The sequence below is a fragment of the Panthera leo genome, chromosome F2, assembly GCF_018350215.1.
Source record: "Panthera leo isolate Ple1 chromosome F2, P.leo_Ple1_pat1.1, whole genome shotgun sequence".
NCBI lineage: Eukaryota > Metazoa > Chordata > Mammalia > Carnivora > Felidae > Panthera > Panthera leo.
In genome coordinates, this window is record NC_056695.1 from 80434454 (window position 1) to 80453122 (window position 18669).

At 61.3% G+C, this 18669-nt stretch overlaps 1 protein-coding gene across 8 annotated transcripts in view; it reads right to left on the reverse strand.

Moving 5' to 3' along the window:
• Nucleotides 1–906: 906 nt before the first annotated feature.
• Nucleotides 907–18669, reverse strand: part of SLC45A4 (solute carrier family 45 member 4) — a 79031-nt gene continuing 61268 nt past the window's right edge. For 6 of the 8 annotated variants that reach the window (XM_042924359.1, XM_042924358.1, XM_042924360.1 and 3 more), the window contains 6 exons: nucleotides 9049–9237; nucleotides 6947–7126; nucleotides 5340–6376; nucleotides 4617–4716; nucleotides 3392–3603; nucleotides 907–1459 (listed from right to left, as the gene is read on the reverse strand). In XM_042924359.1, the coding sequence (XP_042780293.1) occupies nucleotides 1100–1459; nucleotides 3392–3603; nucleotides 4617–4716; nucleotides 5340–6376; nucleotides 6947–7126; nucleotides 9049–9237 (2078 nt within the window). In that variant the 3' untranslated portion in view covers nucleotides 907–1099. Of the gene's footprint in view, nucleotides 1460–1567; nucleotides 1648–3391; nucleotides 3604–4616; nucleotides 4717–5339; nucleotides 6377–6946; nucleotides 7127–9048; nucleotides 9238–9971; nucleotides 10090–18669 lie in introns of those variants that run through there. The other 2 variants (XM_042924361.1, XR_006198559.1) reach the window with 2 other exon arrangements.

The window sequence follows — 18669 nt, forward strand, 5'->3', positions numbered from 1 at the left end:
GACCGCGCTTCCCCCAAGTCCGCGTCTGGCTCATACGCGGAAAGCAGAAACGGGGCAGGGTCCTCCGGGGGGGCGGCCCTTCCTTCCGTCCCGGACACCTGGCAACCGTTCGGGTTCCGGCGTCAAGCGGGGTGAGCAGGCGAAGAGGTCAGAAGAGGTCAGAGGCGGCCCAGCAGGAGCTCACACGCCCGGGGCCGCCGTCCCACACACCCGAGGTAGGCCTGGCGGCAGGACCCAGGGGGCGAGGCCACTCCCGGAGCTCTGCCCTCACGATTTCCCCAGCAAACGGTTTAAACACAAGTCAAAGTGCAATGAAGAGCCCACAACCTCTCCGGGGAGCTTCGGACAAAGACGACGGGGTCGGGGGGTCGGGGGGTCGGGGGTCGGGGGTCAGGGCACGGACACGCGCGTGCACCTGCCTGGACCCCGCCTCCCCTGGGCGCTGGTGGGGGGGGCGGCCGCCGCCTCCCGCTGCCCAGAGGCAGGGCTGCCCCACGCACCATCTGTCAGAATCTCTGAGGACAAATGGAAATGCTGTTTCTCCTAAGAAAACCAGTTTTGAAAGGAAAACTTTTCTTCTAAAATAATCATAAAGGAAAATACTCTCCAATAGCTGCAGCACCAACAAGACAGGAGATCTGACAGAACGTCCAGATACCTGCAGGCGTCCAGAGAGAACGTGATAAAGAGATTTTAGTCCCGGACTGCGTGGCTGCCACCTGAAGTACTCAGGTAACAAACGGCAAAGGACAGCAGGTTATTTTGGTTTTCAATGGTAACCTTAGAAATGAACATCTTATTTTTGTCTAAACTGCTTGTCGCTATTGTAAATCTGGTTTATAATTTAAAAACATGCAGAATAATATACCTGCAGAATGAAAGAGGTGAAATTACAAGATCTCTTTCAATTAAAAAAAAAAAAAAGATTTCAAATGATTTTCTTTAATCGTGGACAAAGTAATTAGCGTGGTGTTTTTGCCTAGCGGCCCGACCCTACCCTACAGCTACCGCGTCTCCACCCGTCTCGCGAAGGAACTCTGGCTCGAGCGAGCGCCCCGCCCGCCACCCCCCCTGGAATGTGCGCGCGCAGGGGTGAGGCTCAGACCATCGACTCCGTCTCCACCTTCCTCGGCTGGCCCTCCTTCCTGGTCAGCCTCAGGACGGTGGGCTTCTCGCTGCCGCCCCCGCTCTCCCCCGAAGGCTGGGAAGACAGGCCTTTCTGCTCTTCCTTGACCTCTATCGACACGTCTGGGTAGATCACCAGGAACGTGGCCGTCAGGAAGCCCAAGAAAGAGCCCACGGAGGCCACCATGGGGATGACGCGCACGGTCCCGACGGCATCGACCACACCCCCGAGGGCGGACGCCACCAGGATCTGGGAGATGTACACCTGGCAGGAGAGGATGGCACAGTCTATGCCAAAGCCACGCTTGGAGCTCCCGGGGCTGTGGTGGACGTACTGCAAGAGAAGAGAGCGGGACAGTGAGGGCCGTGGGGCGGTCGAACCGTCAGCCAACATGCCCGTGGCTTGAATATTAGCTCAGAAGAGTCTGGAAACGCAACTTGCCTTCCTCTCAGCTGCTTGGCGACCACTCAGCCTGTCTCCCCGACCCCGTCCCACTTCTATTCAACACTGTATTGGAGGTTCTGGCCATTGCAATAAGGCAAGGAAAATAAATAAAACGTATTAAGGATTGGAAAAGAAAAAATAAATCTCATTATACGCGGATGATGTGATTGGAAATGAAGTCCAAGAGAATCTATCGGTATGCTGTAAGAATTAACAGAAAAACATACCCTATCTGTGGACAGAAAGGCTCATCATTGGAATGTTTTTAAGTCTCCCCAAATTGATCGATGCGATCAGTGTGTTTCCAATTAAGCCCAGAAGCTGATTCTAAACATTTAGATGAAAAGTCAGGGGTCAAGAACGCCCAAGACGATCTTAAGGAAGAACAAAACTGGAGGACGCACACTACCAGCTCCTGGGTCTTATCACAAAACGACTTAGAACAGGGTAACCCTCGTCTGAGGACAGACCGACCGATGGAAGAGATACAGGGAGCAGAAACACCACCCCCCACCCCCGATGGGGACCCGACGTAGGACAAGGACGCCACCAGAGTGCGGGTGGGGACCACGCGACCCTTAACGTTAAGCGGCTACCCGTCCGCGGGAGAACGAGGTCACACTCTTCTGCCTCAAACCACACACACGCACCCTGCATCCCAGGCGGACCGCAAGCGCGCACGGGACGAGGGCGCCGCCAAGGCCACCGCCAGCGGAACAGAGCGATACCCGCGGCCTTCGGTGCCAGGGGCGAAGGAGTAAAGAACCGCCCTCTGCAAGCACAGGAGGGAAGCTCGGGTGTGAAGTAACAGCAGACGTTCCAGGCACAAAAGGTTCAGACACTGGCCAGGGGGCTGCGTGGTGCTACAGCCGCTGGGCCGAGGGCCAGCGTCACACGGCGGCCTGGTCTGCGCCGCTTTTTCGAATTTGTTGCCCAAAACTCCACTGAGCTGTTCATTCACAGCCTGTGCTCTTTTTTCTGTAGTCACGTGATACGCTTTGACCCAAAAGCTTATTTAACAAGTAACGCTGTGATTTCGATTTTCGTTAGTTTGGTATTTGGCAGGTACCTAATCACGGTGGATTAATTTTGCTTTTATAATTGCCCAAGGGAAGATTAAACACAGTCTGGGTGTAGAGGGCAAGAAACAGGAGCTTTTTGGGGTTTCTTCCTTCACTTTCAGGGTCATGGTCTACACCTGCACTGAGGCCACTGAGCACTGTGAAAGACGGCTGGTCTGAAATGAGAGGTACTGTATGCACGTGGGGATAACGGTTTTGGAGGTGCTGAGATACAAGACTATGCTGCTGAAGGGACTTCACCTCTTTCCTCCCTGTTTACACACAGCCACTCCAATGAGGACCGACCCAGGCGGCTCACCCTCTACTGGACGGGACATGGTGCCCCGGCTCCCCTCTGCAGGGGTCTGTGAGGGGATGTTAGGGGGCAGGCAGCCTCCCAGGTGCCCGACCCAAATCCCTCAAGAGGCAACCGACGCCCCCAGGCAGGTGCCAGGTGGGCCAGGCCACTGCAGGAGCAGATCCTTCGTAGCCAGGAAGCCTGTGCCCCGGACCGACCCGAGCAGGTGGCAGCTTCGCCGGTCCCTTCAGGACCAAAGACCGGGGCGGGGGATCGTCTGTACCCCAAATGTCTCCCAAGTGCAAGGTGCGGAGCTCTGCCTACAGATGTGTGGAGAACGAACGTGGGCTTTGGAGCCGAATGGGTCTGACGCTCTGGCCTGGCGTACCTTTCAGGCTGGTGACCTTGCGCCCCAGTGCCTCATCCACGGCACCCCTCCCATCCGCCGCCCCCAGGACGCACCTCCTTGATGTCGTGGTACTGCCCGAGCAGGGCGTAGGGGCAGTAGGAGATGCTCATGGAGACGATGCCCATGGTGCTGATCATGATCATGGCGACGTAGACGTCGGCAAACATGGCCATCACGGCCGTGCCGATGGAGAAACCCAGCGTCCCCAGCACGTAGATGACCCTGATGCTCAGGTCGTAGTTGTCCAAGTACTTCTGTAACAGGGCTGTGGAGACAGCGTGGCCACGGGACAGTGACCGACAAGGCCCTCAGCCGGACACTCGCCTCACTCCTGCCGGGCTCCCTCCACTGTCCCTGGCCACCTCTGCCACCCCGAGGCCCTCCTCCCACCACACCGCTGCCCGCTGGCCCCCACCACGCTCGCAGCTCGCCCCTGTGCCTCCCTCAACTCCCGGGGGCTCCAGCATCTCAGAAGGAAGTCCGCCCTCCGGGTCCCAGAGCCCGTAGCCACTTTCTGCCCTGCAGGCCGGCTTGGGCCCAGACCCTTCCCACCAGTCCAGACCCACTCGCTGGCCTTCGCCAGCCTCATGCCCAGTCTTGATTTGGAATCTCAAGTTGTGGCTCGTTTCCTCACAGGAGAAGCCTGGGTCCAGATGGACGGGCTCCTGCTCACTCTTCCTGACCCAACGGCTTAATGTCACCTCCCCCATGAAGGGTCTCCGGTGCCTTCCTGGGAACTCCTCTGACAGAGCATGGACGGTGCTGCCTGTTGGTCAGGCTGGCTTCCCGCTGCCTTGTGGCCTTGACCTTGGAAACCCTCAAGTCCAGGCCGGGCCGACAGGAAGCTGGAGGCCTCCTCCACGGTTTGGAGTAGAGAGCGGGCAGGACCCAGACCAGACCTGGTTAGGAGACCCCCGACCCCGACTGTGCCCCACGTCCAGAAGGTGTGCCAGGGCACGCTGCTCCCAGGAGTGAAGCCCGTCCCCTCCCTCCTCACAGACAGAACCGCACCTCCAGGGAAAGGCCTCTGCTCTGCGACAGGCTGCTCCCACAGCCGCAGGCCCCAAACGCGCCTCACGCCTCCACTCCCGGGCTCACGGGGACACCTCCTGCAGGGCCCACCATCGCCCCGAGCCTGGCCCTGTCCAGAGCCCCCCCGTCTGAGGAACCCCTGGACAGGAACTAGCACGCGGAGAGCAGCCCGTGTGGGGTCTCGGGACGCCCAATCCTAGACTCTCAGGTGCAGGACGCTGTTGCCCCCACGTGGGGACCGCTTACCTGAGCAGATCGCGCCGGTGGCCGCGTAAATCACCAGGCCCCAGCACCCCAACTTCACGCCGGCGTTGTAGGCCTGCCAGGCGGTCGAGTTGGAGGGGGCCTGTTCCAGAAATGAAACCGGGGATCAGGGCGGCCAGGAATCACGTGCCATACTCTTTGGGGAAAGGAAGTCACTTTCTCTCTCAACTGCAGGCTAGCCGTTTGCTTTGAAACCAGCGACAGATACTACCACGATGGGACGCCCGCCACAGTACGGCTGCTCGCAGCGGGTCTGCAGCCCCTCCCAGCCTCACGCCTGCCCTGCAGGGCAGCTGGAGGGTGAGGGAGCGCGTGGAGGCGGGGCCGTCTGGCCCAAGTCCAGGCAACACAGCACAGGCCTGAGCCAGGCCCCAGGGGACAGAGGCGGGTCCCGGCCGAGCCCGGAGCAGCGGGTCCCGGTCTCCAGCCACCACCATCTGGGGCAGGGTCTGTGCACGGCAATCGGGCCCGGGAATGGCTCCTCCCCTGTGGCGCCCTTCTGGACCCCTAACCACGGCACCAGGAGCACGCGCCAGCCGATGCCCACCGTGGGCCTGCCCCCCCGGCCACAAGGGCGCCGGGGCACCAAGGGGGAGCGGGCAGCGGACGCAGCCTCCCCGACGCGGTGCGCCGGGCCGTCGGCACTGCCGGCTGCCCCCGCGTCGCCGTCCCTCCCAGCCCCAAAGCGGGGCCCCGGGCGCTCACCTTGGGGTCCCCTTCGAAGATGACCTGGCCCATGAAGTCGGTGTAGAAGACGGCCTCGGCGATGACGGAGAACCAGGTGAGCAGGTGGCAGAGGCACAGCCGCGTCAGCTCCTTGGGCATCTTGAGCATGGACAGCCAGAGCAGCCGCACGGTGGTCTCGCCCTCCCCCTCCTCGCTCTCCGTGTCCCCGCTGGAGGTGGTGGCCCCGCTCTGGTTCCGGTGCCGGCACCGCTGCCGCTGCTGCTTCTGCAGGTCGTATAGGTCGCTCATGCTGCGCGAGGGCTTGATGAGGACCACGGCGTTGGCCCTTCGGTAGCGGTAGCAGTTGGACCCGATCTTGCCGTAGTAGGAGAAGGTGCTGGAGGCCTGCCGGTGGAACATGTGCCTCCGCCGCTTCATGGAGCCGGACGTGGCCGTGGGTTTCGGGGCCACCCTGGTGTAGCCCCCGAGGCTGTCCTTCGGGGGAGAGCCACTCCCGTTGGGGACTTTGGCTTCGTTCAAGTGATTATCGAGCAGCGTCGCGTCCTCCTTTGCGGTTTCCCTGAGCACGGAGGCCAGGCGGTACAGCCTGGTCCAGGGAAGCTCCTGGCTGCTGCTGCGGGGGGTGCTGGGGTAGGAGCCGTCGTGGAAGATGGAGGGCTCGATGTCGGGCAGGAAGGGCAGCTCGGGTTCCAGGTCCAGGGCGGCGTCCGGCACGTGCAACACAGAGTCGCTCTTGCTCCGCACCATGTCCACACCCAGGAAGTCCAGGGAGAGCTCGTGCTCGGACTGCACCTCCTCCGGGAACAAGGCGACGCCTCCATCCAGAACATTCACGGGGGCGGCGGGGGGCAGGGTGCCGGCCGCCTCCCCACCCCGCTCTTGCGGGGGGCTGTACTGCTCTTCCTCGATGCTGAACAGGTGCAGGGCCACCGACACCACAAAGATGATGGCCGCGAAGAAGAAAAGCACCTGGTTCTGCGTCCGGAACCAGTCGCCCAAGAAGGTCTGGGTCCAGTCCAGCCCCCCCAGCACATAGCCGATGGCCCCGCCGAGGCCTGAGCAGGCGAGAGAGACAGAGGAAGCCCGTGAGCGGTGTAAGGTGCCTTGGCACCGCCTCCCGGAAGAAGAGGAGAGGCTAGGAAAGATCTAGAAGGTCTTTCACCCTTAATCACAGGCCAAGGGCGCCACTCATAGCTATGTTCTGGGTCAGCACAAGTTTGGGGGCTGGAAAGTGAGAAAATGGGAGGAAAAACAAGACAAGAAACTACAGCTGACCTATAGTCTGGCGTTTTGACCTAAGAGACTCCTGCCTGAGGAACCAGAAGCAGGTATCCACCAGGATAGGAAGCCGATGGTTGCCCACAACTCCGGGCAGTACTGACCGACACCCCTTAAGCTCAGGAAGCTGCCGCTGCCAACGGATATGAACGGTACCCAAATGCAGGGAGAGACTAGCACCGGCCTGCCCGCCACCTCGCCCACCAGCGGCTAGGTGAAGCCACGGCAGGCCATCGAGTCCACCCCGATATGCGGAGGAGGGCCTTGGGAACAGCCTCCCCACCCAACCCCCGCTGGGTGAGGCCTGGGAGGGTGAGGGCCAGGGCTAGGGGCGGGGGCGCTCTCACCGGCAGAGAAGGCGTGGATGTTGAGGGCCATGTCCTGCTCCTCACTGTCCACCACATCCAGCAGGTAGGCACGGATGGGGCCCTCGGTCGCATCAGCGCTGAAATCCAGGATGACCACCCCCAGCACAGTGAGGACGATGCCAACGGGCTGCCGGCTGGGGACATCGCCGAGGGACAGACCTGACCGAACACATGGGAGCAGGCAGAGCTCAGCCCCTCGGAGCAGACAGTCGCCTCCAAGAGGAGACAGAGGACACTGTCGCCTGGCCAGAAACGGGTGTGCTCCTTGGCACAGACTTTCAGGACAGAAGATGGGCTTTGTCTTGTCCATTTCTGTTATCTGCTGGGTTATTTTTTCCTCCCCAATCACACGGGCTGTCCGGCGAACCTGAGAGAGCTGACTTACGTTTACGTTTTGTGGCTAAGAGGAAAACGGGCCTTCTACCCACCTTCCCTGGCGAAGGAGGGCCACGTTTGAGAGCACTGACGGAGCGTCCGTGTGACACAGTCACACAGCCACGTGCGCACACCGCGGGGGCGCTCCTGCTGTGCGTCCTGAGCGCGTGAGTGGCCTCCCCCGGCGTCCACACGCGCCTCCCCAAGCACGCGCTGTGGTTTCGCGCCTCCCGAAGGAGGGCGGCTTGAGCCTGTCGCGGTTACTTTCCCATTTGCTTTAAGGAAAATTAAGCCTTGAAGGCCAACGCGGATCTTGTTTCGTAAGTCAGACTGCACCCAAGGAACCCGAGCAGAAACACGGGCTAACGGTCCTGCGTGCCGGTGACGGAAGTCGTGAAGCACTCGTCACCTCCCCCGGGAGTTTCAAGCGCGTTCTCGGGGCGGCCTGGGTGCGGCTCTGAGGAGCAACGCACGTGACCTCATTCTGGCACAATCTTTCCCTAAGTAGGCTGGAAGCGGCCAAAGGAAGCTACATTCACACACTGCATCGCACCTGCCTCGGGGGAGTCTGCCCTGAACCCCAGGACTGGCTGGCACCCTGTACCCGAGGATGTAGAGGTTGGCGGGGGTTGGGGGGGAGGCACACGACCTGGGGCCTGGGAACATATTAGCTGCAGCCACAAGCCAGCCCACTGCACAGGAGGCCCAGGGAGGATGCCCGGGAGAGTGTGAGCACGGCAAGTGACAGGGCAGCAGGCAAGGGGCCGGACTCCCGAGTCTCTGCACCGCCACGTTCCCGCAAGACCGCCCCACAGACACGGCCTCGGAGAAAGACACGACTTTCTCTCTGGGTAAAAGTGACGAAGGGACACACAATCTGCAGGCTGAAGGGGACAGCCCGAGAGAGCCCGCAGCCCCGGGCCCACAACTGACGGCAAAGCAGCACCCCCGGCCTTGGGGCCATAAGACGTCGCGGCTGGAGGAGGCCGCCCCGCACGAGGTGGCTGGGTGCAGCTCGGGGAAGCGTGTGCTGCCCGGTGCGGTGGTCCTTCCTCGACCCCAGCCTGCCCCCACACAGGCCTCTGAGTAACTGGGTGTGGCTCTCGCTACCCCAAAAGGTGTTCTGGGTGTTCCCACATCACTGATTTCCTTCTGCAGACCTGGGCCAAGCTCGCGTACGTCAGACCCAGATGAAGCCTCCGTCTTCAAAAGTCATTGCCAGAAAACAAGGTTTTTGTTTTTAACAGTTTTGACGGACTCCCTCAGGGCAAAAACTATTTTCCCACATACAGCTGCTTTAATTAAAAACAAAACAACAACAAAAAAGGCAGAACAAAACACGAGTACCCGAAGCAGAAAAACAAGCAGCGAACTGGGTCTGGACATTTTCAATACCGAGTCTGAGAAAAGGAGAAAACAAAGAAAGAATTTCTGAAATGATGCTGGAAACAGGACGTGGTGTCAGATAGGCATTAAAAGCTGGGTCACAACAGGAAATGCTTCCCTGTGAACAGGTTCCCACGGCTCCTCGGGCGGGGCCAAGTGTGCCCGGGGGCGGGGGCGGGGCCCGGCCGGGCCGGCCAGCCCCGGAAGCACCGGGCCAGCCCGGTCTCAGCGCCACGCGTGTTCTGTGGAGCGGAAAGCCACGCGCAGCCAGGAGGCGAGCGCACACAGTAGGGCGCGTGGCGTGGCGGAGGGGCACTTACCGATGGCAGAGCCGTTCAGGAAGAGCGCCACGCCCAAGAGCACGCCGATGCACAGGACCAGGATGAAAGGCCGCCGGCGGCCCCAGCTCAGGGTGCAGCGGTCGCTGGCGGAGCCGATGATGGGCGTGAAGAAGAGGCCGAGGACGGGGCTCAGGAACCAGGTGAGGCTGTAGTACTGCTCCGGAAGGCCTGCGGCAGACACACGGCGGGCTGTGACAGGTGCGCCCCGGGCACCGGGCGCACGCACACACGCGGGCCCCGGCCTGGTAGAGACCCCTCAGGGTAGAAGTGCCCACCTCCGAAGCAGGCAGCTCTGAAGACTGAATCCCAACGGGGAAGCACCAGGTGGCCAGAGGCCAGCACCCGGGCCTCGGAGCAGACGCCCCGGGACCCGCTGCTGCAGAGTGTAACAAGCAGAGCTGGGACCGGCCGTGCACACGTGGAGAACAGGCACCCCCGGGCGCCGGCGCGGGGCCAGGCCCTCTCACGCCACCCGTGCCACTCAGAGCCATCTCACAGGCACCGCACACAGTGTCCCCGTCGGCCCAGAACCGAGGCACACAGGGAACATGGCCCCAGAGTAGCAAGGACCCACCCTGCTGCCCTTCCGGGCCTCGTGGGCCAAAACCGATCCCCAGAGTCTCCCTGGGGGGCCACACAGCCACTAGCGTGCTACGCGACCCCAGTGGTGGGCTTCTGCGCGGCCACCGAGGAGCCAACGAGAGGGGGAGCATCGGTATGTGTTTAGCTGGAGCGAAGGTGCTCTTTCTGGCCCCTGGTACTCCCTCTCATCTAATCCCCCTCACTGCCCGGGGAGGTAGGGACTCTCGTGCCCATTTTCCAGGAGGGGACAGTGGCTAGGTAATCTGCCCTGGCCCCACAGGGACAAAGTAGGAGGCCCCTGCCCCCACTATCGCACAGACCCAACGCCACTGCCAGTGGAACGGCACGCTCGTGCGGCAGAGCCCGCATAGCAGCTGGGGAGCGCAACGCAGCGGTGCACGAGCCGGGCCCCGCACACGCCAGCCGCAGGAGCACACACAGGAGTGGGTTCCATTTACACGGAGTCTCTACTGGCAGAAGCCAGGGTGGCGGTCGCCCCTGGGAAGGGCAGGGGCTTCGGGGTCGGCCTGTTCTGTTCTTCGTCTGGATGGGGCTCGCTGGTGACAGGTCACCCCGCTGGAGACTTCCGTCACGCACCTCTCCGTGTCCTACTTCAATGAAAAGTTCACTTAGAAAATGAAAGGTGCTTGGGCACGCCAGCAACCCCCGGGCTAGTGCCCCGAACCACCGCGGGCGCCGGGAAACGGGGTACCGGGGTGCATTAGAGCTAAACTCGTGTGGCAGGACGAAGCACCGCCCGCATCACCACCCACGTGCCCGCGCGCAGTCCACGATGCGAGGGGTCTGCTTTGACCTCTACGCCAAGAGAGCGCTAGGAAGGGTGGTGAACCGTGCTCCTGTTCCACGTGAGCAGAGACCGCGTGCTGCTGCTCCAGGGAACGAGAAGCTACGAGCGCTACGGTCTCTCTCGGCAGGCCTGGGGCCTCGCCCCTCCGCACCACAGGCGGGCAGAGGGGACAGTGACAGCCGCCCAGGCCGGCCCCCAGTGCCCACGTGCAGGAGCACGTGGTCCAGCAATGCGATCGCCGGAAAGGACCGCCGACCAAACCGCTCCGCGTGGACGACACAGCCAGCGTTTCACAAAGAGCGGAAAGCGTTCTCACCCCAGGGTACACGGACTCCGAAGGTGGCTTTTAAAGCGGCACAACTTCACCAACACCGACTGGCCTGGAGGCACGCGGCCCCTTGCAGAACCCACCCACGCGCACACCAGGCCACCTGCCACTCCTGGCCTCCCTCCCGCGGCCTGGCCCCGCTGCTTCAGGCACATGGGAGTGTGGTCTCTGCAGTCCCCCCCCCCCCCCCCCCGCCACCCCGCCTGGTTCCTGTTGCAGCTCTGAGGTGGGCACCCCCTAGAGGCCTCCCCACCCAGCCGGGCACGCCACTGCTGCTCTATTTCCCCACCTGCTGAGCCACCTGTACGGTGTACGTTCCTGAGAGTGGGGACTGGCTGACCTGTCCCTGCGTGGCAGGGGACCCACAGAGGGGCTCCCAGCTTGTCGTACTGCACCACATCCTGAGATGCACGCGTGGGGCCGGCCAGCCAACCCCAACCACCGACCCTCTCTTAACCCATCCCTGGGCCAGCCCACGACCCCACCCCCCCCCGTCCAGTCCTGGGCGGCAGGCCGTCCCCAGAGGGCCCTCACCTGCCAGGCCTGCGCCTGCCCCAGGATACCAGATCCTTCCAAGAACCCGGGCCCCGAACAAGCCCTCGCTCTCCAGTGAGATGAAAAGTACTTCACCCGAGCACTCGTGCGGCGCGACCCCTCGGCCACAAGCCCTCCATCACGCTCCCGAGGTCTACTCTACCTGCTGTTGCTACGCTCACCCCCGCCGACAACAGATCGTGACCCATCCGTTTTCCACCCACCGTGTCCTATTTTAAGAGTGCTGCTCTTGGGGCGCCGGGGGAGGGGGGGCTCAGTTAGTTACGTGTCCCACTTCAGCTCAGGTCATGATCTCACGGTTCGCGAGTTCGAGCCGGGCACCGGGCTCGCTGTTCTCAGCACAGAGACTGCTTCAGCTCCTCTGTCCCCCTCTCTCTGCCCCTCCCCTGGCTCATGCTCTCTCTCGAAAAGAAACACACACGAAAAAAGAAAAGGGTGTTGCCCTCAGACGGTACACATCAGTGGCTCTTCAACCGTTCTGCTGATCCCTTCTCACTGCAGTGTTTTGTCCACGTACGTGCAGGATGACTCCTTACACGGCTGGCACCACAGCGGCCACATTACTGCTTGCTTTCTGTCGGCCCCCTCCCTCCTGCCCACTTTTGGCTAAGCGGACTGAATGCTGTTTTGCTGCACTCCATTTTAATTTATACGCTGGCTTTTCAGCATTATTTTGTAAGCAGCCGCTCTGCAGAGTTCGTGGCACACTGGTTTCTCAGTCTGGGGGTGTCACGCAGCACCACAGCAAGAACGTTGCAAACGTCCGCGTGTGTTTGCCCCCAAGTCCCTTCACGCTACAGGCGGCACACGCATCACCTCTCCAGACAGCGTAAACCCCCGTCTGTGCTGTGGCTTTTGCTTTCGGCAGTCCTGCTTATTTCAAGGGAATGAAGAGGAAAATTCCTCTTTTATTTTTACCTCCCATTTAATCATTTCCGGTCTTCTTTCTCCCTTCCTTCCCGAAGACCTGAGTATTCACACGGTGCCACTTCCGTTCCGTCTGAAGGACCATCCTTGGGTGATTCAGCATTTTACAGAAATCTGTCGATGACAAATGTTCTGCTATTGTAACTAAAACCTCTTTATTTCACTTTTATTCTCAAAGGATATTTTGGCCTTTGGATAAAGAATTCTGGGTTAACTGCCCCGCCCCCCCCCCCAAACTCTGAAGAGATCGCAGTTTCTGCAGAGAAGGCTGGGACATCCCGTGTGACCGGACATACGGAATGGGTCCTCTCTTCCTCCGGGCGCTTTCAAGGTGTTCTCTTTTTTGTTGGTTCTTCGCACCTTGACAACCATGAGCCTGAGCGAGGTTTCCTTTTTACTTCTGCCCGCAGTTCACGGAGCTCCGAGAATCTGGACATTGAAACCTTTCACCAAATCCGGGAAATCTTCAGTCATTTCTCCACACCGTGTGCCCCATCCTGGCTCCTCTCTTCTGGGACTCCAATCAGTCACGTGTCGGTCAGACCCGCTGCTTCCCGAGGCTCTGCTGGTTTCTGTTCCTGATCTCGTCCTCTCTGTTCTTCATCGCCAGTCATTTGTCAACTGGCTCGTCCTGTGCTGCGTCTTCCTTCTGGCGTCCCCAGTCGCCTCTTAATTTTCCGAGATACTGCATTTTTCAGTTCTAGAATTTCCATCTGGTTCTTCTTTAACAGTTCCTGCTTCTCTCTGGAGCTTTCCCACTCCCCCAGGAGCGTGTCTTCCTGTGTCCTCGGGCACACTTCCTGCGCCCGGCTGAGGGTTCCAACACCGGGGCCCAATCTTGGGGTCGGTCTCCACTGCGGCCTCGTGACCGAGGGTCCCAGTTTCATCCCCCGAGAATACTGAGCTGTAGATGTTGTGAGTGACCAGGTGTAGAGAGACTCTACGCTCCGCTACATTCTTCTTTCTGGGTATCGATACCTTTATTTCAACAGACAGCTAACTGGCTGGACTCAGACGCAAAACTCTCCCCCGAAGCGGGAGCCGGCAGAAATCTCCCTTCCGTTCTTCCAGCCTCGGCCGAGCTGCTTGAAATCCAGCCCACGGCTGCACGTTTCAAGCGTCGGCAGACACGTGAGAAGAGAGGACACGGCATCTGGGGTGCCCCTGGCTCAAACTCTGGCCTGGACGCGGTCCCTGGGTCTTGCAGTAAAAGTGCAGGTATCCAGAGTTCTTAGCTGCCCCGTGTGGCACCGGACAAGGCCCGTCTTCAGGCTAAAGGCCGAAAAATGATGGGAAATCACCTAACGCCGTTCCCTTCTAGTTTCCGGCATTCTCCAGCGGCTTCGGCGAGCCGCTTTTACGTTCTTCCAGAATTTGTTAACGGCAGCAAAGCTATTCCAATAGGAGCCACCATGCCGTATCTTCTGCTCGGTTTCTCAAAATAAATAATTATATTTAACTTCAAATAATATTTCATATACTGAACAGATTTAACAATATTTACTTTAAATATTGTCTCAGCTGACTCTTTCACAGCTCCTTGAGGCCAACAGCACTGCCTTTACCAGAACTCAGCCCCACATCTCGCCTGCTCGCCTGCTTCAATGCGCGGCGAGCTCGGCCAAGGCGGGGACCAGGAGTGCTCTGTGCCCTGCTGGCTACCGGCAGGAAGGCGGGGGACCCACGGCTCACGTGGTGAGTGACGGGTGGGCAGGGTCGGCTACTGCCACCGGCAGAACCCAGACAGTCCAGGTGGGAGACTGGCAGCTAACTGGTGGAGGGGACGGCTCCCAGTGTCCCGAGTTCACCAGGCCACCCCATTTTCCAGCTTCTCGATGTCCCGCTGAAGAAGACAATCTTGTGATACGATTCGCGGGGCACAGTCCCATCTCATTTATCCTCACAGGCGGCCAGAGAGGTCGGCACAGTGTGCCGGCTGCACCTGCAGGGTGGGGAGGTGTGGGGGGCCCTCGGGGCAGGAAGCTGAGGTTGAGAGGACGAGGGCGGAACAAAGGGGTACACGGAGGACAAGAGCGGAGCTCCGGCACACAGGTGTTGACAACCATACCACCCTCTGGACCCCAAGATGCGGCCACCCAGGGGCTGTGGATGGGCGTGCACCCCTACCAACGGGCCTTTGACGCCAGCCTCACTGCATGCGCGGGCGCCAGCTCCAGGACCCACGGCCACCATGCTAACAGGCAGAGAGGAAGCTCCAGGGAAGAAAGTTCCTTAAAGACTCGGCCTCAGCTGGAGAGACATAAGCAGTGGCCCAGCACTTCCTTCTGGCCGCGGTCAGTCATTCCTACGGCCGTGACCCGGCACTGAGAGGCCACAGAGAACCGTTTGTGCGTAATTCCTCCTGAACTCACACAAACACCCGTAAGCATCCTGGCGAGGCCCCGCGTCAGATAGGAGCCTCTAAGGACCGGCTGCCGAGGACAGACCCCCCCCACCTGGTGCAGCAGGCCCCGGGGGAGATTCGCCCCGGCCTGGGCCCCAACCCACTGTCAGCTAACCCGCCGCCCCCGCCCCTGGCTGATGGGAGGCCAGGACCAGGTCCCGAGAAAAGTCCTCAAGGCCAGCGAGCGTTGAGACACAGCGGGGTCCGGCTGGCGCAAAGCCTGTGTGCCCGCCCAGCACAGGCTACACGCCATTGACACGGGTTGAGTCGCTGGCCGTCCAGGTGACGGGAAGCCATGCCACCGAAGGCACCCTCTGGAAAACAAGGCCTCTTGCCCTTCCGCGGCGGGGCCGACGGCACAGGCGGGAGCCCGGCGCTGCCGCAGACGGGGACGCCCAGAAGACCCTCAGGCGTGCTCACGCAGCAGCTGGCGCTCCAGGCAGCACAGTCCCCCCCGTGGTCCGCGCCGGGCTGATGGGCTGATGAGCTGGGAGGCGGCAGGTGCGTCTGGGCGCCCTGGCAGCCGCGTGGTCTGTGCGAGGCCGGGTACGTGCCAGCGCGCGGGGAGCGGGGAGACCGCGCGCAGCGGGAGCGCGGCCAGCGCACTTGCCCCAGCCGGTCAGTGAGGCACTCGCGGCGCGGACGACGCTGCTCTGAAGTCGTCCCTGCGCCTCCGCCCGCCCCACGGCGTCCCTCCAGTGAGCCGTTCCCGGCGCTGTCCGCGGCCTTCCGGGCAGGAACACCGGGGCGCCCCCCGCAGATGCCCTGGTGGCCCCCCGGCCTGTGACGCCTGTGACGCCGGCACAAGAGCGTGGAGGCTACGGGGGCAGGCGTCAGAGACGAGCACTGGGAAGTCGTCAGTCCTTTCTGAGAACAGGCACGTGACTGAAACCGAACAGTTCTGCGATTCAAACCCAAATCTTAGAAACACGAGGACACCGGTCGAGCCCGGCGCCGGTCGGCCGCTCACCCCAAACCCGTGTCCCAGTCACGCAGGGTGCCGGCCGGCCGGCCTCGAGCGAGCGGAGGGCTCTGGGCTGCGGGCACGGGGGCGAGCCGCCCGGCCCCTCTCTCGCCCCCGCCTGCGCGAGATGCGCTGCTGTGGCAGGCTGGGGGGGCATCCTCTCGCGAGGGTGCCGGTCCCCGCGTCCACCCCTCCACCTGCCGCGGCCTGGCCCTACCCCCGCAGCCCTCCCAGATCTGCCCTCTGGGAGGACGCCAGGGTCGCCTACACGCCAACTGGGCCGGTCCTCGTGAGCTCGACTCAGCCGAAGCCCCAGGAAGGCAGAGTGCTGGCCACATGCCCGGCATTCGGCAGGCACCAAAACCGCGGGCCGGATGCGGCCCCACCCCACACCCCAAGCACCACCCAGCCCGGTGCCCCTCACTCTGGCTGGACCCTCCTCCCCAGGGGGCGACCCCCCCCCCCCCCCCCCCGCCAAATCCCTGTCCGCCTGGAGGTCCCACCCCTTGAGCACAGGTCCGCCGCTGCTCCTGTGCTGCCGACCCCCAGCCCTCGGTCAGGCCTCCCACCTCCTCTCGAACCCCCGCTAGCTCATCTCGCCCCCTGCCCTGCGTCCAGGGCCGTCTCCTCCAAACACACCCCAGCTGCAGCTCTCTGCTCAGAAGGCTCTGCTGGCTTCTCGTGATCTGAACACTCGGGGTGGGAAGTCCGGGCTGGATCCTGCCCTGTCACACATCCTCAGAGGAGACCTGCCCCATCTGTCCTCTCCAGTTGGACCCCCCAAAGTGTCCTCCCATCGAGAAAACCGCCCCCAGAGGGGGCCACGGAGCAGAGGCCAAGGAAGGCAGGAAAGCCCAGGAGGAGCAAACAGGACCGGTGGCAGTGTCCTCTCAGTTTTGCCCTCCCCAGGCCTCCCCAAGTGAACTCTAGGCCGCAGAGCAGGGGTGGCCCGGCAGGAAACCCCCGGTGCCCCCGAGCTGAGCGGCCGTGGTCAGGGGAACGGCTGGGGCGGGGGGCCTCGGAGCTGGGCACCGGCTTTCTCTGTCGAGCACGTGGGCGAGAATAAACATTTCCCATCACGTCCCCCGGGCGGCCCCACGAGTGAGCGAGCCGGGTCTCCGCACGGCCACGGCCGCCGCCGGGACGCCTCCAACGGCGCATTTCCCAGCACAGCTCTAAACAAACGCCATACCGCCCGTAGTAAATAATTTTTGTTTTCTCCCAGGCAAGAGTTGAACAACAATGGTGGGACCAGGAAGGCTCCCCGTTCACAGGAAATGCTCGGTGTGTCAGCATCGGCGGAGGGCCGTGTGAGGTCACGGGCAACGGCGACCACGCTGGTCACGCGCGGCGGCTCCCATTCAACGCGACGTCTTTTTTGATAAACTGGTACTTGTGGGGGGAGGGCGGTCAGGGGAATGGGAAAGTTGCCTATAAATGTTTAACAAAAGATCTGAACCGGGAATGGGAAGGTACGTTCTTTCTTTCAATAGACAAAGCCTCCCACATCAAGATATGTTTGTGTTCTCAGACAAGAATTTCACGATAACGTTTAACTCGTGAGAACGAGCGCTCTGTGGGAAATGCCCACCAACCCCGAGTGACCTCGGATGAATGGAAGTCGGCAAGCCCTGTGGGGAACCCCGCTGAGGGCCCCAGGCACCCCCAGAGACAGGCAGCGGGTCTGCAGCCCAGGCGCAGAGGCCACCAGCTCTGGAGCGCGGGCCCGAGGGAGGAAAAGGTCCCCTGCACAGGGAGAATCTACACTGGGCAGAGGGGGGCAGACACTCCTCCAGCTGCCCAGAACGTTCTAGAATCCCAGAGCCACGGGAAGGTAGGGAGTGGAACGAAGAAGAAAGGGGAGGAAGCTCAGTGCTTCTCCTAGGACCCCCACCCGGAACGGCAATTGGCAGTTTTAGGTGGGGAGGAACAGGCTTTGAGTGCCGCCTGCTTGTGCAAGCACAGCCCTTCCCAGAGGTCCAGAAGCTCGACTCCAGCTGGGCCTGCCGTCAGAGGCTCCCCAGCACCTAGGCTATGTTCCCCCCATGTTATCCTTCCTCACCGGTTAAAGAGCAGGCTCAGACACCCAGAAGTGCAGTCCCCAACCTGGGCGGGCTGCGGGGGGGCAAGGGTCCCCTCAAGATCAGGGACGGGGGGGAAAGTGGTCAGTTTGTTCATCAGGGGTTTCTTGTGGGTCGATTACAAAGAAGGTTAGAGGGTTGCCCAGGAGGCTCTCTGGGGCTCACCGTGCCACGTCAGAACAAGTTACTTTGTTTGTTTAAATTTTTTTCTTAATGTTTATTTATTTTAGAGAGAGAGAGAGAGAGACAGAGCATGAGCTGGGGGGGGGGGGGGGGGGGGCGGGGGGTGTGGTGCAGAGAGAGAGGGAGACACAGAATCCAAAGCAGGCTCCAGGTTCCGAGCTGTCACCACAGAGCCCAACGCGGGACTCGAACCCACGAACCATGAGATCATGACCTGAGCCGAAGTCAGACACTTAACCGACTGAGCCACTTGGGCGCCCCAGAACAAGTTACTTTGGATGAAGGCAGGACTTTAGAAATTGTGTCCTTCAAACTTACCCAGGGCTCCACTAAATTCCAGCACTTTCTGAATGATCTTTCTTCTGGTAAAACAAGCACTCTCCAGCCCCTGTGCTGGCCCTGAAGCTGGCTGTTTCCGGGGAATAAATGTGCACAGCCTGCCCCACCCCCCAACCCAGCCCCACACCAGGGGCTCCCGACACCTCCGCGTGGGGGGCGCTGGTCCTATTTCAAACAAGGATGAGACTCATCAGCCTGGCTGGATGTGCTTGGCGGGACACTGAACCTCTGGAAAGTTAGGGGCGCAAGCCTCCCACTGCCCGGAACCCCTCGGGAGCGCCTCCTACTGACACAACCGCCACCTCATGGCTCTAGAAAACATACTGCAGAAGCCTCTTCATGATGGCACCGCCAGGTCACCTGAGTTTTACAAGAAAACACAAAGCACTTGGCCTAAGACTCCGGAAGCTTCCTGCAGTGCACAAGACG